General features: G+C 39.6%; 1 protein-coding gene across 1 annotated transcript in view; it reads left to right on the top strand.

Annotated features, from left to right (window-relative positions):
- The window catches only part of RINT1 (RAD50 interactor 1), a 34,064-nt gene that overhangs the window by 3,657 nt on the left and 6,074 nt on the right, over positions 1-24,333 (top strand). Inside the window, 10 exon segments of the mRNA XM_038562736.1 lie at positions 3,390-3,574; positions 8,267-8,356; positions 8,358-8,509; positions 11,292-11,465; positions 11,565-11,714; positions 12,531-12,687; positions 14,976-15,086; positions 15,184-15,409; positions 16,105-16,242; positions 19,567-19,766. Of these exon segments, the coding sequence (XP_038418664.1) occupies positions 3,390-3,574; positions 8,267-8,356; positions 8,358-8,509; positions 11,292-11,465; positions 11,565-11,714; positions 12,531-12,687; positions 14,976-15,086; positions 15,184-15,409; positions 16,105-16,242; positions 19,567-19,766 (1,583 nt within the window).

The raw sequence follows: 24,333 nt of genomic DNA, 5'->3' as shown, positions 1-24,333 counted from the left end.
GCTTTCTCTTGTTGCTTTCTTAAAACTTCATTTTTGGTAAAGAGCCAAGTTCTACAAGGGCAGCTCTAGGAAGAACAGGGGCAAAGTTCTACCGGTATCGCTCCTCAGGAGGCTCTATTCTCCCAGCTTTATCTCTTGTGCACACACACTTCTCTCTCTCTCTTTCTTTCTTTCTTTCTTTCTTTCTTTCTTTCTTTCTTTCTTTCTTGAAATTACTATAGTTTCTGTAATTAAACATATGCTAATACGATCAAGCTTTTAATTTGTTTTTGTTGTTTTTTTAAAGATTTTATTTATTTATTCATGAGAGACACAGAAAGAGAGAGAGAGGCAGAGACACAGGCAGAGGGAGAAGCAGGCTCCATGCAGGGAGCCTGATGTGGGACTCAAACCTGGGACTCAATCCTGGGACTAAATCCTGGGGCTCCAGGATCACACTCTGGGGTGAAAGCAGGTGCTAAACCACTGAGCCCCCCCAGGGATCCCCCTGTTAATTGTTTCAAGAGGACCAAATCCTTCAGTTAAAGCTGAAGGGGAGAAATGCGCTCTATGTTCAGGTTTATTCTAAGGTTTGGTTTCTAGAAAGTCTGCTTTTTCTCTGGGATCTTCTGTTATAGCAATTATTTTCATCTGGAGATCAGTGGTTATTCCACTTATATTTTTACATTATCTCTTTTTTTTAAGATTTTATTTATTTATTTGAGAGAGAGTGTACAAGGGGGGGGTACAGAGGGGAGAGAAGGGGACAAGCGGACTTCCTGCTGAGCATGCAGCCCACTATGGGGCTTGACACAGGGCTCCATCTTTTGCCCCTGAAATCCCAACCTGAGCTGAAATCAAGAGTCAGATGCTTAACCGCCTGCGCCTCCTAGGCAACCCCCACCCCCCATTTTTTTGTTTTAATCTATAGGTGCTACTTAAAAATAGGGAGATAAAGACCTATGTGTGGAATAATTCAAATTGTGGACTGAATGGAGTTGAGCATATTGGCTAGTGGGGAGCTTAGTGACCCCACAGTGAAAGGCAGCTGCCATTATACCAAGCTTCCTAACCTTCTCCTGGAAGAAGGATACCATAGGGAAACAGATACTTCAAAGGAAACAGTGTATCTGAGCACAGAGGGGTGGAGTGGGAGTGGCACATGACGGCAACTGTGGATCATGTCACTCCTGCCAAGACAACCCTTGGCCCTCAGGTTTCTCTGGGGTGTAGGCATGACCACTTGGCACAGATGGTCAGGGAAGGTATAGGGGGAGATACTCTGGAAAGGAGGAGCCGTATTGTGCATCCACAAATTTAGGACAGTGGAAAAGAATTTGATTTCAAGTGGATTAAGTGTTTACTAGAAATTTGTTTCTTTGAATAAAAATGGAAAATTATTTATTTATGTATTTTTAAAAAGATTTTATTTATTTATTCATGAGAATACACAGAGAGAGAGAGGCAGAGACCGGCAGAGGGAGAAGCAGGCTCCATGCAGGGAGCCCGACGTGGGACTTGATCCTGAGACTCCAGGATCAGGTCCTGGGCTGATGGCGGCACTAAACCGCTGAGCCACCCAGGCTGCCCTATTTATGTATTTGAATCTTGGCTTATTCCATAAAGAATTAGAGGCAGCTTAAGTTGCTTAATTATTTCCTGAACATTGTAGATAGTGGAGGAGGGTATAGATGCTTACAGAGTGAAAAACTGACTTGGAAATGATGGGAAATGATCGGTTTTCAAGTGCAAAGCAAGGAATGGGCTCTTTGGGAAATCCTACCTCCTAAATGGGGTGAGAGCAGAGCTGCACAGTGTTCCTGTTTTCAATGGGCATTGTTTGCTCCATTACAATCTGTGCTGCCTCTCCTACCACTCTTCCCTAGAAATGGCTCAGGGGTGCGAGTCACCCACTCTTGTCACATTTAATAAGTATAATGTGGGTCAGTCCAAGTCTCATTTATTTGCCGTGGAAGGAATCTCACTTCAGACTGTACAACTTAGTGGTTGCACCAGTCGTTTTGAGTTTTTCATAGTAACTTGTGTTTTCTCTCGCACTTCCTTTTATTCTTCTTTTTCTGACATGAGCATCTATGTACAATGGCATTGAAGCTTTTTTGTTTGTTTGTTTTTGCATTTGAAGCTTTTAAAACTTTTTTACTCTTATAAGAGGAGTTTATACTCATTGGTCAGCCTTTCAATTGTTTTTCATATCCTTGAAATCTTTTCAGTACTGTTTTTCTCTTTTTTTTTTAACATTTTATTTTATTTTTTAAAGATTTTAGTTATTTATTAATGAGAGACACAGGCAGGAGAAGCAGGCTCCATGTAGGGAGCCCGATACGGAACTCGATCCCAGAACTCTGGGATCATGCCCTAGGTCCAAGGCAGATGCAATTGGTCCTCCTTTGGTGTTATTCTAGACCACAATCTGTTTCCTTACAAATTTTGAAAATATATTACTACTGTAGTGAAACCCAGATCAATAAGATTTGACCTTTTTTTTTTTTTTTTTTTTTTTAGATTTTATTTATTTATTCATGAGAGACACAGAGAAAGAGAGAGGCAGAGACACAGGCAGAGGGAGAAGCAGGCCCCATGCAGGGAGCCCAATGTGGGACTCGATCCCCAGTCTCCAGGATCAGGCCCTGGGCTGAAGGTGGTGCTAAACCGCTGAGCCCCCTGGGCTGCCCAGATTTGACCATTTTTTAACTCTAGTAATAAAATAGATTTGTAAGATAAAAGTCTTCTAGAAAAGTCTAACATCTGCTTGTAACTGCATCGTCATGCCAGTATCTGTTGAAACCTGTGGTTACTAGACAGACTTCGAGACTTTTCTTTCACTCTGAATTTCCTCAGCTCTTAAGCGTTTTTTTTGTTTGTTTTGTTTTGTTTTAAGATTTTATTTATTTATTCATGAGAGACACAGAGAGAGAGAAGCAGAGACACAGGCAGAGGGAGAAACAGGCTCCCTGCAAGGAGCCCAACGTGGGACTCAACCCTGGGTCGCCAGGATCATGCCCTGGGCTGAAGGTGGCACTCAACCGCTGAGCCACCCGGGCTGCCCAAGCTCTTAAGCATTTTGTACTTGATAGATTGCTTTATAACTATTCATTTGGGTATTTTTTTGTGTGTGTACAAAAAAATCCAAATGAACATATATATACATACACACATGCTTATGCATATATATATACTATATTCATTTTGGTATTTTTGTGTGTATACATATATTTTGTGTGTGTGTATGTGGTATGTATATACATGAACATATATATGCATACCCTATATAGTGTTTCCTTTAAATTACAAACTTTTGAAGGTAGATATATTGCTTTATCTATGTTTTATTTTTCCTTTAACCGTGTGGTACTTAGTAATGCTGAATAATTGTTATTCTTTCATTTCAGGTAACATAAATATTATAGCTCTTGTTGGAAATGAACAAGTCAATGAAGATACAGATAATGGTGATCTCCCTGCCTACGTGTCTGCATTTATAGAAAAAGAAGTTGGAAATGACCTTAAATCTTTAAAGAAACTTGATAAACTCATAGAACAGATGACGGAAAATAAAATGCAGTTAGAAGAACAGGCAAGTATTAAAACTCCTTGAAATAGGGGCACGTGGGTGGCTCAGTTAGTTAAACGTCTGCCTGCAGTTCAGGTCATGATCTCGGGGTCCTGGGATCGAGTCCTGTGTTGGGCTTCTCAGCTCATGTTCTCTCTTTAAATAAAATCTTTAGGGCAGCCCTGGTGGCTTAGCGGTTTAGCGCCGCCTTCAGTCCAGGGCATGACCCTGGAGACCCAGGATCGAGTCCCACGTCAGGCTCCCTGCATGGAGCTTGCTCCTCCTCTGCCTGTGTCTCTGCCTCTCTCTGTGTGTCTCTCATGAATAAATAAATAAAATCTTTAAAAATAAATAAATAAAATCTTAAAAAAAAACCTCACTGAAATAATATCAGAAGTAGATACATACTATAATATAAACATACCCATTATTGTATAGGGAATTTTGAAGACATAGCTTGTGAAAAGTAGTGTAATCATTTAAAACTGTTGTATATCTTTTAAGGACTTACAGCATGCTAGTATTTTATAAATTACATAAAAGACAAAAGATCTTGAGGGTGCCTTGCAGTCTCAGTCAGTGGAGTGTGCAACTTTGATTTCAGGATAGTGAATTCAAGCCCCACGTGGGGTGGAGAGTTTACTTAAAAATAAAATCTTTAAAAAAGAAAAAGAAAGAAAGAGTTCCTGCTGATATGATTTAGGTCTTAAAAACATAATGACGGCTAGCATTTTAAGTAGCTTTTCATACAGTGACTTTTAAAGTGTAAAAGCACTTTAAAAGTATGTCATTTCATGGTGTACAAAAGTGTTATAGTACCGTCATTTCAAACTTTGTATATGCCCACTCATAAGGAGAAAATGTGAAAATTAGTATAACATAATAATGGTTATTTCTGGGTGGTTGGTTAACAGGTGATTTATTTGCTTCATGTCTTTATTTCCAAGTATTTTCTTTTTATAGTGAATGTATTACTTAAAATAGTTTTTAAAAAACCCAGTGAATGTAATCTTAAAAAATAAGTGGATCCTTTTACTTGCAAGAGTGTGTTTGTCAAGGATAAAAGCTGTATGTCCTGTAACTACTACACTGGGTTAAATAGACTGTGTGTGGCTGTGTGGGTGTGTTAGCCCTGGGTTGTCAGTCCTGTGTTCCCATCCCCAGCACCCCAGGCCTCCCATCTCCCTGTCTCTCCACAATGGCTACCACAGTTCTCTAAGCATGGCCCCGCCCCGTCCTCCTGTTCCTTCTGGCAGGCAAGCTCTGCCATACATGCATATGTATGGTGGGCTCTTGAGAGGAAAGGTGAGTGGTCCTCAGCCCCCCGGCAGTCCTTCCATGGCTGCTTCTTTGGGAAGGTCGGCTCCTCTGCCTCTGCCCTCAGCTGCTCTTCTGAACTTTCCCCAAGATACCTACCCCACGCGGCCATTCTGTCTTTTCCTTTTCCCAAAAAGAACAAATTCAGGGGACTTAGCATGAACTACTGAACAGTCTATCCCACTTTCCACAAACTTATTTGCAACCTTTTCCACTACGTAATTCAGCAGAGGATCAATCTGAGACAGTCATGCCTCACGTTCCACCTGCCACCCGAGTGAACTTGCTTCTTGTTTCCTCCTCTGCTGCTCAGCCAGTCCTGTCCTCTCAGAATAGGGACACGCCCAGATCTTTTCCTGAAAACCCAAACTAAAAACCCTCGCCTCATTTTACTAGGTGTTAGTTTCTTCCTTTTCTCCTTAGGCTTTCTCAAAAAGTTCATCTTTCTTCATGTCTATCTCCACTTCCCAGTCAGGCTCATTTTCCTGATGACCATGGAAGCTTTGGCCGGAGTCCCTCACTGAACCTTAAATTCAGCATGTCTGTCTCTTCAGATGTTTCCCTTGGAAAATGGCAGCACCATCTGCCTGTTACTTGGGCCTGAACCTAGGAGCCTTCCTAGATTGCTTGTCATCCTGCCTCCACTGCCCGGTCACCAAGACTTCAGAGTCGGCCCCCCTTCACATCTCCCATGTCCATCTGTGCCCTCATTCCACCCCTTATGCCACCATTTTAGGGCTGCAGGCTCTCCTGCACTCGATGGCAGTTTGCCCAGCCTCTCCTGCCTTCTTGTCCCCACAGCAACTGTCTCTTGTTTTTATTCTTTACAGAAATTGTATTGTGTAAATAAACATGTATGAAGTATAGCTAAAATCTTTGTGTACATAATAAGCATATGTGTACTTTAAATATGCATAGCTTTACTTTTTTTAAAAAAATTTTATTTATTTATTCACAAGAGGCACAGACAGAGGCAGAGACACAGGCAGAGGAAGAAGCAGGCTCCATGCAGGGAGCCCAACGTGGGACTCGATCCGGGGACTCGAGGATCACACCCTGGGCCAAAGACAGGTGTTAAACTGCTGAGCCACCCAGGGATCCCCTTACTTTTTATAATTAACGTCTAATTTTTCGTATCAATCTATATAGGTCTCTCTTTTTTAATGGTTTATTCAACTAGTGGTTCTATATAATTTACTTAACCAGGCTCTTATTGGTCAACATTTTTGCTATTTCTAGTTTTTATTATTGCAAATAGGAGAATAAACATAATATTTTGTCACATTACTTTTTATTTACTTATTTATTTATTATTATTATTATTTATTTATTTATTTATGATAGTCACACAGAGAGAGAGAGAGAGAGGCAGAGACATTGGCAGAGGGAGAAGCAGGCTCCATGCACCGGGAGCCCAATGTGGGACTCGATCCCAGGTCTCCAGGATCGCGCCCTGGGCCAAAGGCAGGCGCTAAACCGCTGCGCCACCCAGGGATCCCTCACATTACTTTTTAAATCATAAATTTAACCAAATGAGTCCCTTGTTAAAAACTTGCGGGGCACCTGGGTAGCTCAGTCGGTTAAGCATCCGACTCTCTGAGCTCAGGTCTCGACCTTGGGTCATGAGTTCAAGCTCTACACTTGAACCTTACCGAACCTTAAATTCAGTTTTGTTTTCTTAAAGATTTATTTATTCATAACAGACAGAGAGAGAGAGGCAGAGACACAGGCAGAGGGAAAAGCAGGCTCCATGCAGGGAGCCCGATGTTGGACTCGCCCTGAGACGAAGGCAGATGCTCAATTGCTGAGCCACCCAGGCATCCTTGGAACCTACTAAAAAAAAAAAAAAAAAAAAAAAAGACAAAACAACTATTAATGGCTTCCCATTGCCTGTTGGAGAAAGCCCACATTCTTCTGAGGCACAAGATGCTCCTGTGATCTCGTCTCTCCCTACTAGTCTAGGCTCATCTCTTCTTTCTACGTTTGTCTTTTGAACGGTATTCTGTGCCTTACTCAGCTCTTTGCTGTTCTCTGATCATGACTGAGCCATTCCTTTTGCCTGGAATGCCCTTTCCATCCAAAGTTTCCCAGAAAATTCCCGCCCATCCTGTGAAGGTCTGTGTGGGAGCCATGCAAGCACAATTAATTGCCTTGTGCCTCAAAACCTTGCTCTCCAAAGTGTGGGAGCTTGTTAAACATGCAGAATCTCAGTCCCTACCTCAGACCTAGTGAGTTCAAATTAGCATTATATCAGATCTCTAGGTGATTCCCATGTACATTCAGTTTTGGGAAACACTGCCTTAGTACCTCATTACACCTAGCATCTCTCTTTTATTGCATTAATCCTATAATACAGTAATTATTTGCTTATATTTCTTTTCCATACGAACTGAGCTTAAGGGCATATGCTATGTCTTGTCTATTCCAAGCACAATGCCTTGTACAGTGTCTAATCATTGTTTATTAAATTGAAGTTCCCCTGTAATAGTCTTTTTTTTTTTTTAAAGATTTTTTATTTATTTATTCATAGAGACACAGAGAGAGAATGAGAGGCAGAGACACAGGCAGAGGGAGAAGCAGGCTCCATGCAGAGAGCTTGACATGGGACTCGATCCAGGGTCTCCAGGATCACGCCCCGAGCTGGAGGCGGCGCTAAACCGCTGCGCCACCGGGGCTGCCCTGTAATAGTTTTTATATTGTGTTGATAACTGATATTTGGGACGCCTGGGTGGCTCAGTGGTTGGGCGTCTGCCTTTGGCTCAGGATGTGATCTTGGAGTCCCAGGATCGAGTCCCACATCGGGCTTCTTGCATGGAGCCTGCTTCTCCCTCTGCCTGTGTCTCTGTCTTTCTCTGTGTCTCTCATGAATAAATAAAGCTTAAAAAAAACCCTGATGTTTGTATATGTTTTTCCATATGCTATAAGAATTAACAAATACACCATATCTCAAGTTATTACCAGGATATCATCTTACCAAGTCAGTGGTTCTTAACCTGGAATTAAGTCAGAATCACCTGGGTAACTTTTGCAACAGATACTCAGATTTTTAGAATCAGAGCTTCATTTATTTTTGAAGGAAAGTATTTAGTAGCTAAAGCATAAAAATAACCTCTGACTGGGCCATCTGAAAGTGCTGAGCTTCATGAAGGCAGATCCCGAGGTCCTTACTAGGGTGAGAGGCTGCTCCCCACACATCATCACGTACAGCATTTTGTGTTAGGTTTGTTTGGTACAGGATGCAGAAATCGCACTTTTTTTTTTCCGCACTTTTCTTTGAAGCTTATAATTGACAATTTTCAATTCTGTTAGAACAAATATGTGTTTTGAAGGTAATATAATAAAAAAGGGTTATGAAAATTTTATCTCATCGCTGCTCTTCTTTGTTTTTGGTATGGTCAGGTGCTTACAATTTCATCAGAAATCCCCAAAAGAATTCAGAGTGCCTTAAAAAATGCAGAAGAATCAAAGCAATTCCTTAATCAGTTTCTAGGAGCAAGAAACTCATCTCTTCAGTTCCATTAACAGTCATTTGCTGACTGCACAGCCCTGGATGGAGGATCTTGGGGCCATGATCAACCAAATTGAGGAGATTGAGCGCCATCTTGCTTACCTTAAATGGATTTCACAAATTGAAGAACTAAGGTAAAAAGGGCCGCTTTGTTCTCGTAATTATTATTTTCCTTTGAGGATCTGTCTTAGCGAGTGCATGCATGCCATTAAATAATTGAGTTAATTAAAGATGATAATAATGTAATTTTACCAGTTCTGAAATAGCATTATGATAATGATTCTCTTGTGAATGAACATAAACTTTTCTGGGAGATTAATTTGCATTTGAAAGAAAGTAATCTAAGTAAAAAATTTAAGTCCTATAGTTGTATTGTGAACACATGATAAAAACTACTATTATTTATAAAACCAAATTAATAAAAACATTCTTCAGTGTAGTAATATTCTCTACTTTTTAGACATGGTCACTTGATTAAATGGATTGCTTTCTCTTAAATTTCTATTATTTTCAATGGGAATCATCTAATAAGAGCTACACAGTATTTGTAAATGACTAACAGAGTTTTGCTACCTGTGAGTTAGGAGGGAAGAAGTACATCTTTTTTTTTTTTTTTTTTTTAAGATTTTTTTATTTATGAGAGACACAGAGAGAGAGAGGCAGAGATACAGGCAGAGGGAGAAGTAGGCTCCATGCAGGGAGCCCGATGTGGGACTTGATCCTCCTGGGACTCTATCCTAGGACTCCAGGACCATGCTCCCGGCTGAAGGCAGGCGATAAACCACTCAGGGATCCCCAGAAGTACATCTTCCTGGAATGAATGTATGTCAATGGTGTTGACTATCAGTGTCTGGTATTGCCTTCCAGACAAGCTAAATGAACATTTTTGCCTAGATTGGCAGATTGTTTGGTTTCATGGTAGAGTCCCCCAGCCCCTCAGCATGGTTCCATCCTGCCTTGGCGTTAAGTATACTCTTGCTCTAAAGTTGTCAGCAACCATTCATGTTGTCTGGAAGACTTGAGGAAGAAAGGTCATCCAAGAATCTTAATGTCCCATGGTAAATTTTAAAGAATTTAACCTATCAGGACTGTGAAAATCTTTGTTTTGCTTATGAGGTTTACATTTACAGAAAATGTGGTATGCTTATTAAGACTGTAGTGTTACCAGTGATTCCAGAAGTCAAGTTAAGGTTTTTAGGCCATCTCTTTCTTGTTTAGATAAATTTTTTTCAGTGAATGAATTTGAAAACTTGCTTCTTTTTACTTCACTGTTATGGCTCCTCTGAGAGAAAATACCAGAAAGGGACAATATTAATGACCTTATTAAGTAGAATAAATTGTTTAAAAGCCTCACTCTTATAGTAGCCAAAGTAATAGATTAATTAAAATAGGACTATGGTTATGGATAGCTTTTGTCTGATGTTGGAATTGTTTAAAAGAGAAATTTGGCCTGGAAATTATATTGGAAATAGTAATCAAATTCATAATCAACTAGAGCACAGCTATTTCGCTCTTTAATAACATGCTCTTTCCTTTAGGTTTTCCATGATAAATCTCTATTTCTGGCTTCTTTTGGGCTTCCAAGATTTTCCACATCTCCTCATTTTTCTGTAATGTTCATCTTTCTTTCTTTCTTTCTTTCTTTCTTTCTTTCTTTCTTTCTTTCTTTCTTTCTTTCTTTCTTCTTCCTTCCTTCCTTCCTTCCTTCCTTCCTTCCTTCCTTCCTTCCTTCCTTCCTTCCTTCCTTTTTTTTTTAAGATTTTATTTTTTTATTCATGAGAGAGACAGAGAGAGAGAGAGAGGCAGAGACACAGGCAGAGAGAGAAGCAGGCTCCATGCAGGGAGCCTGATGTGGGACCTGAACCCTGTACCCCGGGATACCACGCCTGAGCCAAAGGCAGATGCTGAACTGCTAAGCCACCCAGGCATCCCTGTTGTTATTATTATTATTATTATTATTATTATTATTATTATTATTTTTAAAGATTTTATTTATTTATTAATGAGAGACAGAGAGAGAGAAAGAGGCAGAGAGAGAAGCAGGCTCCATGCAGGGAGCCTGATGTGGGACTCGATCCAGGAACTGCGGAATTTTGTCTTGAGCCAAGGCAGATGCTAAAGCACTGAGCCACCCAGGGGCCCTTGTTATTATTTAAAAAAAAAATTTTTTTTTTTGAGAGAGAGTTGAGCCAGGGAGGGATAGAGGGAGAGAATCTTAAGCAGGTTCCACACCCCAGCACTGAGCCCCACGTAGGGCTTGATCTCACAACCCTGAGATCATGACCTGAGCTGAAATCAAGAGTTGGACGATTAACTGACTGAGCCACCCAGCAACCCTTAGAATATGTATTTTTGGGCCGGGTCGCTCGGCGGTTTAGTGCCGCCTTCAGCCCAGGGCCTGATCCTGGAGACCTGGGATCGAGTCCCACATTGGGCTCCCTGCATGGAGCCTGCTTTTCCCTCTGCCTGTGTCTCTGCCTCTCCCTCTCTCTCTGTGTGTCTCTCATGAGTAAATAAATAAAATCTTAAAAAAAAAAAATCTGTATTTTTATCAAAAGAAACATCTCATTTTAATTTTCAAATTTTTACTTTTTATCAAAGTATAGTTGACACACATCTAATTTTTAAATTAAATGCTTGCTTTATCAAGTCAAATAAGCAAAATGGTAGCTCATGAGATCTGTTTGGCTGTTTCAAAGAATTTGATTAATTGGTTTTACATGGGAAGTTTGATTTCTAGGCTTTCCTAGAAAAATTTTAAGCTTTGACCACATTGGTAAAAAAGCCACTTCTAGCTGGTGCTTCCTTCTTCCTTATGTGTAACTTTATATACAACAAGAGGGAGAAGTAGTTTCTCTGCATTTGGAATTGTTTTGAACAGATCATCTTTGAAATTTGCTTTGCCTCATTTTACAGTGATAACATTCAACAATATCTGATGACCAATAATGTCCCAGAGGCAGCCTCTACTCTGGTGTATATGGCGGAACTTGATATTAAGCTTCAGGAATCATCTTGTACTCATCTTCTTGCTTTCATGAGAGCCACTGTTAAATTCTGGCATAAGATTCTCAAGGACAAACTTACAAGGTAAGGAATTCACCCCATATTCCATGGTAATTGCTTTCAGGTGGTATTTGGTGACAGTTGCATTTTAACTGAAATACATGTGTTACTTTTCTGTTACAGTGATTTTGAGGAAATTTTAGCTCAACTTCATTGGCCATTCATCACACCTCCCCAGTCTCAAACTGTTGGCCTGAGTCGACCAGCCAGTGGCCCAGAGATATACAGTAACCTGGAGACACTGTTTTGTCAGCTTCTAAAACTACAAACATCGTATCTTTGTTGGAGTTAAAACTTGCTAAATTATTATTTTTTCCTAGCGTGGATTCGTGGCTAGAGAGTAGAACTTTTTGAAAGTGACCAAGAAACCAAATGGGCGTACTTGGTTTGGACTTGATCTGTATATACCTGTGGATGGCTGGATTGTTCTCTTTCAGAGTGACTTGCATGTGGGAACGGTGAGGGGTGAGGGTTCAGACTGAAATACGACTGACTCAGGTTTACATCATGCATAGGTCTCTTGGGACAACAGAAAAAAAAAAAGGGCAGCTGGGAGGAGACCTTAGTAACTTAGTGTTAGTTAATTAATATTTATTTATTTTTAAAGGTTTATTTATTTATTTATTTATTTATTTATTTATTTATTTATTTATTTATTTATGATAGACATAGAGAGGCAGAGACACAGGAGGAGGGAGAAGCAGGCTCCATGCCGGGAGCCCAACGCGGGACTCAATCCTGGGATTCCAGGATCGCGCCCTGGGCCAAAGGCAGGCGCTAAACCGCTGAGCCACCCAGGGATCCTAATTTTTATTTTTTTACTTAGTGTTAATTTAATAAAGTGATTACTTAAATGTGTTTCCTTCCTTACTATTTTTTATTTTAGGAAAGATCAATTCTAACAATATTTTTTGTGTACTTTTTATTGAAATCATGTGCAGTGTAAAATTATCTGTATTACAATTAGTTTTACTTAGTATCTTATATATTTGTTGGAAAAATAAATTGTGTATATATGTAGGTAAATACGTGTGTATGTATATACACACATATATAGACTTTTCTTTCTCCTTGACCCGACTATGTCAGAGATGAATTACTTACTGAGCCAAAACAACTTCCAGAAAAATATTGTCTTCCCGCATCCCCTTCTGTCATCCTGCCCATCCAGATTATGCTGACTCCCCTTCAGAAAAGGTTCCGGTATCACTTCCGAGGGAACCGACAGACTAATGTGATAAGCAAGGTATGCTTTGTCAACTCTGGCCCTTGGTTTTTGTTAATAGCAAATGTTAAGTGTTCCATACTTTATCTGGTTTAAGTTAAAATCTGATTCCATTCATGTTTCTCTTCTCTAAAGAGCTAAATTCCTATTTTGTCAATGCCCTTGATAGATCTATTTCAGGACTTCTGTTGAGGAGTTGTCAGAATCTGCTCACTCATTAGCACATCATCTGACCAGTCTCAAGTTCCCCTGTGTGTGTGCTGTAGCATCTGTGGGGCACTTTTTACACCCGGCTCCCCATTTCACTGTGCAGATTGCTCCCTTGCAGTTTATATCAGAAAGAGAAGCTAAAGTCAAAAGATAGTCAAGTATTAGCTTCTGAATAGATTGTTGATGCTAAAATGGTTTGTGGCTGTACGGGAATGATGGAAATGGCTGTAAGGAAATTATCACCAACATATAGGTGGGGGGATTCCAGCCATGTATATCAGAGATAATTGTTGAGATTTTTCTTTAACTTGAAAAACCATAAGGCATTTTTTAAAAATGAAATTTTTTTTTAATTTCTTTTTTTTCTTCCTTTTTTTTTTTTTAATTTCTTTTTTTATTTATGTATGATAGTCACAGAGAGAGAGAGAGAGAGAGAGAGAGAGGCAGAGACACAGGCAGAGGGAGAAGCAGGCTCCATGCCGGGAGCCCGATGTGGGATTCGATCCCGGGTCTCCAGGATCGCGCCCTGGGCCAAAGGCAGGCGCTAAACCGCTGCGCCACCCACGGATCCCTAAAAATGAAATTTGATTGCATTTGTTGAGAACTAGAACTGTTGCCAGGGGGTAGATACTACCTTGTTTATCCTTGAGCTTTGCTACATTTAATGCAGCACAAGTGGGTGTGCGGGGGTGGGGGTTGATCACTGGTGACTCACACTAGGCATTGTATGTGCCATATATATAAATAAATGAGTTTATAGGCCTTACAGAATTTTAAAGAAATCAAAGGATAGGCAGTTGTTTGCACAGAATGGAGTAGAATGGCAATGGATTTCTGTGTTGTTGTTTTTTTTTTTCCTCCTGGTTCTTAAATTCAGCTTATTCTTTTGTACTTTATGGGTCTCCTCCTTTTTAAGATGGGGTGTTGGTGGAAACAAGAGTAGAATCAGTAAGTAGTAAGTGAGGCAAAGCAATAAACCTAAAGCTATAGAGAAGCAGGGAGAATTTGGGGTAAGAAAATTGTGAGTTATGTTGACTTCTTTGTAAAGTGTAGTTCCACTCTGTCATCAAGCCTAAACTCTACAGCCCCTGAAATTAGAGATGTCCCTTATTCACTTTTGTATTTCCAGCATCTAGCACACAGCAGGGATTTACCACTCAGTGTTTTTGAGTACTTGCCCAACAAAACTTGGAAGGTGTGTAGGATCAGCTCTAGGGACAATTTAAAAAGCTGCCTACTTAGGTTTACTTTTCTATGATTACACCTGGTTGAAGGCATGTGTTGTTGTTTTTCCTTAATTTACCTTTTCAAAAGACAGAGCAGAAGAAAATCAAGTTTAAAAGTTATTTTGGGGGATCCCTGGGTGGCGCAGCGGTTTGGCGCCTGCCTTTGGCCCAGGGCGCGATCCTGGAGACCCAGGATCGAATCCCACGTCGGGCTCCCGGTGCATGGAGCCTGCTTCTCCCTCTGCCTGTGTCTCTGCCTCTCTCTCTCACTGTGTGCCTATCATAAATAAATAATAAAAAAAAATTAAAAAAAATAAATAAATAAAAGTTATTTTGGGCAGCCCAGGTTGCTCAGCGGTTTAGCGCCGCCTTCAGCCCAGGGCGTTTTCCTGGAGACCCGGGACCGAGTCCCACATCGGGCTCCCTGCATGGAGCCTGCTTCTCCCTCTGCCTGTGTCTCTGCCTCTCTCTCTCTCTCTGTCTCTGTGTCTCTCATGAATACATAAATAAAGTCTTAAAAAAAAAAGTTATTTTGGAATGTTATGGTCTAAACCCAATTTAAAGACCATGAGATCTTTGTAATGCTCATTATTTTACATATTTCCAAAGTGCTACATTTTAAATATATATGATATTGTAAATTTATGACTTTATGGACTTAAGCCATGTTTGAGAATTTGTTGGGAATATATTGGGAAACTTGATCATTAAGCTTTGTGTGACCTCGAAGTTCAGAGTAGAAACTGTGTTCTTATACATAGGAATTTTCAACTAGTTTTTATAAGTGCTGTGTGTAGACAAATAGAGCTGTTTAATTGTAACGTTCTAATTGGAATGATTTAAGAATTCAAACTGTTTTACTTCTTTCCTTAGCCTGAATGGTACTTGGCTCAGGTACTTATGTGGATCGGGAATCACACTCAGTTTCTGGATGAGAAGATTCAGCCAATATTAGACAAAGTAGGCCCTTCAGTAAATGCGAGGGTAAGAGACTTCGACCTGAACATTCTAGTTTTAGAGTTCTATGTATCCATGAATAACTTGTCATCTACATTACCTTATGCATATGTATTTCTTTTAGCTTGAATTTTCCCGGGGGCTTATGATGCTCGTTCTTGAGAAGTTAGCTGCTGATATACCGTGTCTGCTCTATGATGACAATCTCTTCTGTCATCTGGTGGATGAGGTGCTTTTGTTCGAAAGGGAGCTACATAGTGTTTATGGCTATCCTGGCACTTTTGCAAACTGTATGCATATTCTATCAGAGGAAACCTGTTTTCAGAGATGGTTGACCGTGGAGAGAAAATGTAAGTGTTCATGTACCCACAGGGTACAAAGAATTGTCTTCTTTTGTGGATATTTTTGGTGTTTTTCTCCACCAGCTCTGGGTAGAAACTAGAATCATCTGAATTTTTCTGGTCAGGGTTTACCAAGTTGCTTTATTTTCTTCCCATCAAACCAGTTTTCCTTAAATTTACACTTGTACTATGCATGTTTCCAGAGAGCAGTAGTCAAGCCAGTAGGGTATACAGTTAACTGTTTTATAGATTGTACTACAGTATTTTTGTTCTTGGTAGCGCTGTTGGATGTAGCTTGTCTAAGCAGTTTAAATACATATTTTTTAAAGATTTTATTTATTTATTCATGATAGAGAGAGAGAGAGGCAGAGACACAGGCAGAGGGAGAAGCAGGCTCCATGCCGGGAGCCCAAAGCGGGACTCAATCCCGGGATTCCAGGATCACGCTCTGGGCCAAAGGCAGGCGCTAAACCTCTGAACCACCCAGGGATCCCCTAAGCAGTTTAAATATTTTGAAGATTTTGGGAAGGGATAGTGGGGAGAACTCAAATCTTGTTCAACCCTAGAACAGAGCATGTTAAATATAGTGCAACTGTTAGGAGGTTGTGGATTTATTTTTTACAGAAAAGTCATCATTCCAAAAATTGTGCTGAAAATTAAGAATGACTGTAACTACTTGACATACTCCTTTTTTGTGCTGTCAGTTGCTCTTCAAAAAATGGACTCAATGCTTTCATCAGAGGCTGCCTGGATATCCCAATATAAGGATATCACTGATGTGGATGAGATGAAAGTTCCAGATTGTGCAGAGACTTTTATGACACTACTACTGGTGATAACTGGTAAGTAGAAATCTTTTAGGATAACTTTGTTTTAAAGGTATTGATTGTGGGACGCCTGGGTGGCTCAGCGGTTGAGCGTCTGCCTTTGGCTCAGGGCGTGATCCCAGATCCTGGGATCGAATCCCACATCAGGCTCCCTGCATGGAGCCTGCTTCTCCCTCTGCCTGTGTCTCTTGTCTCTCTCTCTGTGTCTCTCATGAATAAATAAATAAAATCTTAAAAAAAAATTTTAAAAAAGTATTGATTCTTCATATGGTACTTTTTCAAGTAGTTCAACAAAATTAGTATTAGTATTAGTGGTTATTATAATATCTTTAAATACAGTTTCTATTTTGGTAGACTCTAGTACAATATTCTAGCTTTCAGGTTTTTAATAATTTAAAACTTAACCGACTGCGTGGCTCAGTTAGTTAAGCATCTGCCTTGGACTCAGGTCATAATCCCAGAATCCTAAGACCGAGTCCTGAGTCAGGCTCTCTGCTTAGTGGGGAGACTGGTTCTCCCTCTCCCACTCCCCCTGCTTGCATGCGCTCTCTCTCTCTCTCTCTCTCAAATAAGATTGATTTCTTTTTTTTTTTAAGATTTTATTTATTTATTCATGAGAGACACAGAGAGAAAGAGAGGCAGAGACACAGGCAGAGGGAGAAGCAGGCTCCAGGCAGGGGAGCTTGACATGGGACTCTATCCCAGGTCTCCAGGATCACACCTCAGGCTGCAGGCGGCGCCAAGCCGCTGCGCCACCGGGGCCACCCCTCTCTCTCTCAAATAGATAAAATCTTAAAAAAAAAAAGATCTTAAACACTGGTATATATGAGGGGGAAATTCCTGAATGGTTACAATAAAAATAATTAAATGAGAATTTAATTTTATTACTTTAATTCTCTTGCCATTCAGCTTAAGTGTCTTCAGTAGATTGACCTGAGTTTTAAAGTTTTTTTCCTGTTTTTTTTTTTTTTTTTTAAGATTTTATTTATTTATTCATGAGAGACAGAGAGAGAGAGGCAGAGACATAGGCAAAGGGAGAAGCAGGCTCCATGCAGGGAGCCCAATGTGGGGCTCGATCCCAGGACTCCAGGATTATGCCCTGGGCTAAAGGCAGGTGCTAAACCGCTGAGCCACCCAGGGATTCCTTATTATTATTCTTTTCACTCAGTTTTTAAAAAACAAAAACAAAAATTTTTATAGGGAAATTTTTAAATATACACAAAAGTGATCTAATGTTAATGAACCTTCAGGTATCTGTTACTAAAGTTTAAAAGTTTGAATTTAAAAGTTTACATTGTTTTCTCCCCTACTTTACTTTTCTTTTCTTTCTTTTCTTTTCTTTTCTTTTCTTTTCTTTTCTTTTCTTTTCTTTTCTTCTTTCTTTTCTTTTTTTTCTTTCTTTTCTTTTTTTTCTTTTCTTTCTTCTCTTCTCTTCTCTTCTCTTCTCTTCTCTTCTCTTCTCTTCTCTTCTCTTTTCTTAAAAGATTTTATTTACTTATTCATGAGAGACACAGAGAAAGAGAGAGAGGCAGAGACATAGGCAGAGGGAGAGGCAGGCTCCATGTAGGGAGCCTGATGTGAGACTCAATTCCAGGTCTCCAGGATCACACCCTGGGCTGAAGGCAAATGCTTAACTGCTGAGCCACCCAGGCGTCCTCCCTGCCCCCCCCCCGCCCCCCCCCCCCCCGCCCTTTTTTAAGATTTTTATTTACTTATTTGAGAGAGAGAGCATGAACGGGAGGAGCAGGAGAGGAAGAGAGAGAGAATCTCAAGCAGACCCTGCACTGAGAGTGAAACCTGACTGGGGCTCAATCTCACCACCTTGAGATCACAACCTGAGCTGAAACCAAGAGTCTGACACTCAACCAACTGAGCCACCAGGCACCCCTCACCTATAAATTCTTAAGTGTATATCTCTTCTAGTTCTTCCTTCATTTAATTAATTAATTAATTTAATACATGTTTTAAAGATTTTTGTTTGAGAGAGAGAGCATGAGGGGAGGGTGGGGGGCAGAGGGAAAGGGAAGTAGGGAGGAGTAGCAGGCTCCCCTCTGAGGAGGGAGCCCAACAGGGGGCTTGATCTTAGCACCCAGGATCATGACCTGAGTCAAAGGCAGATGCTTAACCAGCTGAGCCACCCAGGCATCTCCTCCTCCCGGTAAAAAATAAGTCCTCTTTTTGTTGAAGAAATGGGATGATTTTTGTACATAAAGATCTTTGACTTATCAGGGGCTACCTCCTGATAAACCTATTCAAAGTTCAAAATATTTTAGGTAAAAAAAAATGCATCTAATATACCTAACTTATTGAACATCACAGTAGGTTTCACTTGCTCACAACACTTACATTAGCCAATAGTTGGGGAAAATCATCTAACATAAAAGCATTTATAATAAACTATTAACTATCTCATATAATTTTTTTTTTAATTTTTATTTATTTATGATAGTCACACAGAGAGAGAGAGAGAGGCAGAGACATAGGCAGAGGGAGAAGCAGGCTCCATGCACCGGGAGCCCGACGTGGGATTCGATTCCGGGTCTCTAGGATCGCGCCCTGGGCCAAAGGCAGGCGCCAAACCGCTGCGCCACCCAGGGATCCCCTATCTCATATAATTTATTGAATTATTTGCAAAAACCAGAATTGTTGTGTGGGTACAGCCATTCTGTGATGGCTGTAAGCACATCAGTTGTTTACCCTCTCCATCCCACCACAGCTGAGAGTTGTGGCTTGCTCCCACTTGCACCCAGGATCATGAGATGGTTGTACCCCATATTGCTAGTCAAGGAAAAGACCCAAATCAAAAGTTTGAAGTAGTCTCTATGAATGGGTATGGCCTTTGCACTATTGTGAACTTGAAAAATTTTAAGTTGAAGCATCATAAATCAGGGATCATCTATAAGTTCCTCATGCCTTAAAAAAAATTGAGATGTAATTTATACACGTGAAAAACAAATCTGAAGTATACAGTTCAATGAGTTTTGACAAGTACATATACTTGTGAAACCCACACCCTTGTAAAGAAATAGGTCCATATTTTGAATGGTGATAGATTTTTTTTTAAAGATTTTACTTATTAATTTATTTGAGAGAGAGGGGAGAGGGAGAGAGGGAGAGGCAGACCTCCCACTGAGCAAGGAGCCTGATGCAGGGCTGGATCCCAGGACCCTGGGATCATGACCTGAGCCGAAGGCTGATGCTTTACCAACTGAGCCATCCAAGTGCCCTGGTGATAGATTTTTTTTGACAAAGGCACTAAAGCATGTCAGTAGGGAAAATCTATAACTGTGTTGTGGACAGAACCCAAACCTTCATATGTCTTGTTAACTTTCTCCACAGACAGATATAAAAATCTTCCCACAGCTTCCAGAAAGCTACAGTTCCTGGAGTTACAGAAGGACTTAGTAGATGATTTTAGGATACGATTAACTCAGGTGATGAAAGAAGAGAGTAGAGCTTCCCTTGGCTTTCGATACTGTGCAATTCTCAATGCTGTGAACTATATCTCAACAGTACTGGCAGATTGGGCTGACAATGTTGTAAGTTAATGTACTTTTATTCATTTATTTTAATGTTTTTTAAGTTTATTATTATTTTTTTATTAATCTACACCAAGTGTGGGGCTTGAACTCATGACCTTGAGATCAAGAGTTGTATGCTCTTCTGACTGAGCCAGCCAGGTGTTCTGTTAATGTACCTTTATATTAAATAATAGAGTAGCAGTTTTCACAGTTTTACCTTTTGAAATGTTGAATTTATGGCATGCGGAAATTACACATTAGGTAGAATAACAATGAGGGCAAACTTAGGGGATATGATTAAATTACATATTTTTCTCAACTAAGTCTCAAATGGTTAAATAATCTCAATATTTTAATCATTGGAAAAGAAAGACAACCTTTCATGAAATAGTTGTCTATAGAATGAACCTTTTTCTTCTTTAGACTTGGGAAATATTCATGTATGGTAATTACCATCTCAGCAAAAGCTAAGATTGAATAGTGCTTTCAAATTTTTTTTTTTAATTTTTATTTATTTATGATAGTCACACAGAGAGAGAGTGAGAGAGGCAGAGACACAGGCAGAGGGAGAAGCAGGCTCCATGCACCGGGAGCCCGACGTGGGATTCGATCCCGGGTCTCCAGGATCGCGCCCTGGGCCAAAGGCGGGCGCCAAACCGCTGCGCCACCCAGGGATCCCTGAATAGTGCTTTCAAAGTCAATAAAATCCAGGACTTTAAGGAAGATAAAATAAGAACATTTGAGGGGCGCTTGGCTGGCTGGTTGGTGGAACGAACATGTGACTCTTCATCTCAGGGTCCTGAATTCACACCCCACAGAGATTACATTAAAAAATAAAATAAAATAAAAATAATAATAGTTGATACATTTTGAATGCCTTCAAAACAGGAGTACATAGAGGGGCACCTGGGTGGCCCAGTCAGTTAAGTGTCCAACTCTTGGTTTCTGCTCCGGTGGTGATTTCAGTGTTGTGAGATTGAGCCCTGCATCAGGCTTGGGATTCTCCCTCTGCCCCTCCTGCTTACGCTCTTGATCCCACTCTGTCTCTCCCTCTCTAAAATAAATAAATAGGGATCCCTGGGTGGCGCAGCGGTTTGGCGCCTGCCTTTGGCCCAGGGCGCGATCCTGGAGATCCGGGATCGAATCCCACGTTGGCTCCTGGTGCATGGAGCCTGCTTCTCCCTCTGCCCGTGTCTCTGCCTCTCTCTCTCTCTCACTGTGTGCCTATCATAAATAAATAAAAATTAAAAAAAAATAAACTGGATGTTTACAAAAATAATAAAATAAATAAATAAATAAATAAATCTTTAAAAAAGAAACAAAACATGAGTAAATAGAATAAAAGAGACTCCCATGTGCCCATGACCTAGGTTCTTAAACCAATTTTTTTTAAGCCTCTTCTTCATCCCACACCCTTGATTGTTTTGAATATTTTTTAAAAAGATTTATTTATTTATTCATGAGAGACCCACAGAGAGAGAGGCAGAGACGCAGGCAGAGGGAGAAGCAGGCTCCCTGCAGGGGACCCCATGTGGGACCTGATCCGGATTCCAGGATCACGCCCTGAGCTGAAGGCAGACGCTCAAACACTGAGCCACCCACGCATCCCTATTTTGAATATCTTAGATATGCTTCATGATAAATATTTCAAAATGTATCTCTAAAAGAATTCCTTTAAAAAAAAAAACATAACCACAATACCATTATCACATCATTCAAAAGAGTTAATTTCTTGTGGTGGGAGGTATCTTTTAAATAAATCTAAAAATCAAAATCTTGGGTCTGGTTAGCAAGTATTGTAAGACCTTTTACGTCCCAAGAATTTTATTTATCTTTCTTTTTTCCACACAATTCTATGTGTTGACGGATTTGGTCTGCCTAAATATATTTATTTTTTAAAGATTTATTTATTTGAGAGAGAGACACCATGTGTGCGGCATGTGGACACAAGAGCTGAGGGAGAGGCAGAGGGAGAGAGAGAATCCCAAGTGGACTCCTGCTGATCGTATACATTGGGCTTGATCTCACAACCCTGAGATCATAACCTGTACTGAAATCAAGAGTTGGTTGCTTACCAGCTACACCACCCAGGTGCCCCTGTATTTATTCATGTTTTAAAGGCATTCAAAAGGTATAAATATTATTATTTTTATTTTATTTTATTTTTTTATGTAATCTCTACGTGGGGCTCAAACTGAGCCACCCAGGTGCTCGCCTAAATATAATTATTAATTAGTAATTTCTGTTTACTCTTTTTATTAATCCTAGGAAAACATTGGCAATCAAGGCATTTCATAGCCAGATTTTCCAATATGTACTTGTAGCCAAAAGTGAAGAAGCTTAATTAGCTTTTATAGCCTTAGCATAGATTAATTCCTTTGGATATCTTACACTGGAATGATCTCAGAGGGTTTCCAGGAACTCCTTGGACAGGGTACCCTTGGGTTTGGACTCACTGTTCTACGATCATCTGTATGGATACAGAAATCACCTTGGGTTTTCACCAGTGTGTCCCATAAAGTGGGTTTCATAACAAGGAAGTATTAACGAAGAATTAATATGACCATAAAACCGTGAAATACATATTAAATATTAAAAAGAACTGTACTGACATACATTATAAAGTATTATATGATTGTGTCATGAAATAAAAATTGGAAAGTAAAACAACAAAAAACCCTATAATTTTTATATGACTTAAAAATACCATTTATAAAAAGTGGTAGATAAAGTGGGAATTGAAAAATTCCAGTGTAAAATGATTAGAAAGATGAACTAAGGATTGGTGATGTCGTAGTATACCAGAAAACATAATTTTTGAGTGTGTACAGATGAGTTACAAAGATAGACAAGGTAAGTTAAAATGTCTGTGTACACTGTCAGATTTTAATGAAATAAAAAATAAAAGAAGTGAAATATAGTCAAACAGGCATTTAAAGATATTCAACGCCTAGGTTTGAGAGAGTCTGGAAATCTGTGCATATATATATATATAATATATTATATATAATATTTATATTATATTTATATATACATATATTTATATATGTATATATATAAAATACAGGGTAATAAACCAAAATATAGGAAACAAAAGTAAGTATACTAATAACAAATATAAATGATGAAAACTTGATAAACACAATCATAGTTTATTCTCATCTAAACTCTTTGGTTGGGACTTACTAATTAAAGCCTTTTTTCTGCAAAAACATTAGCTGATATCCATGCACATAGCATCATTCTACTAAGCTAGGAAAATAAGACACAATAATTATTTCATAAAATGAATATAATGTGGAGTATAATCAATGCATTTGTTTATAAAGTCACATAATTAGAATACATTATTCATTGTGTACTTTTATATGTTGGTTTCCTCATTTTAGTAAGTATTTTTTTCACTCAGCCCCCATACTGTTCCGTTTTCTGCTAAGCTTTGTCATAAAACAAATTGTCATTCCTGATTCTTGTGCCAGATGATCTAATAAGAGACTCATTCAAGGCCAGATTTTTAGCTTCAGCAAATTATTTGTGGAACATCATTAACTACTTTACTTGGTGCCATAGTCTGTTAATAACAATGAATTGGCCATCATCTCTATCCTTAGGAAATTTATAATCTGATGCTGAATTAACCGGGTCCTTCTGTCAATAGAAGTAATTTAGAATTACTTTTCAAATCATGAAGTTCTTTGTCCTTGTATGTTATTATAGTTTAACATCAAAAATTATTTAACCATCTTCACGGTCCTTCAGCTTGTGAATGCTTAAAATAAAAATCATTAAAGCCCTTGTATTTCCTAGATAGGAAAAAGAAGAGTGGACAGAGTTCACCTTCCACTCATTTAGATTCTTCACTAATGGCTGACTATTGCCAGATTGTGCCAAGCCCGACATACCCAGCCCTTCAGAGTCAGGAATTTTTGAGTTGTAGGTGATAGAACTTGGCCTGAATGGGGTTGGGGGCTGGGCTGGGGAGGTGAGGAAATTGTGTAACTGAAAGCATTAGGCTGCCCTAAACTTCACTCCTGGCTTCATTCTCAGGCCGGCTCTGGGAAGTGTGGCCACCGGTGGCTCCCAGCTCACATTATCCTTCTGCAGTCACAAAAGGACCAGTGCCTCTTCTCAGATGGTTTGAGCAGAGAATACCAGCTCAGCCTCTCACAAGTCCAGCCCTGAACAATCACTAGTGTGGCCACATCTGGTCCCCTGTTAATGAAAGTTTAGGCTGTTTACAATCTTACTAATTATCCATAGCATTATTTTTCTGTAGGGTAGAAAAAATACTTTTTCTGAAAATAATATGAATTCTACCTAAAATGCCATTGTAAAAAATGACATTTTAATTTTCTTAATTCTAATAAATCTGATGCATTTATTACTACAATGATCAGTCTGTCTCTAGAAAAAATGAATACCCAGAGAAGTTAGCCATCGCACAAATGCAAATTAAAATCACAGTGAGAAGGAGCTCTTGGGTGGCTCAGTCGGCTGAGTGTGTCACTCTTGATTTCGACCTAGATTATGATCTCAGGGTTGTGAGATCCCCACATTGAGCTCCGTACTGGGTGAGGAGTCTGCT

This window comes from Canis lupus, chromosome 18 (assembly GCF_011100685.1).
Source record: "Canis lupus familiaris isolate Mischka breed German Shepherd chromosome 18, alternate assembly UU_Cfam_GSD_1.0, whole genome shotgun sequence".
Classification (NCBI taxonomy): domain Eukaryota; kingdom Metazoa; phylum Chordata; class Mammalia; order Carnivora; family Canidae; genus Canis; species Canis lupus.
Note: the sequence above shows the minus strand (reverse complement) of the source record. Positions and strands in the feature narration are given on the sequence as shown.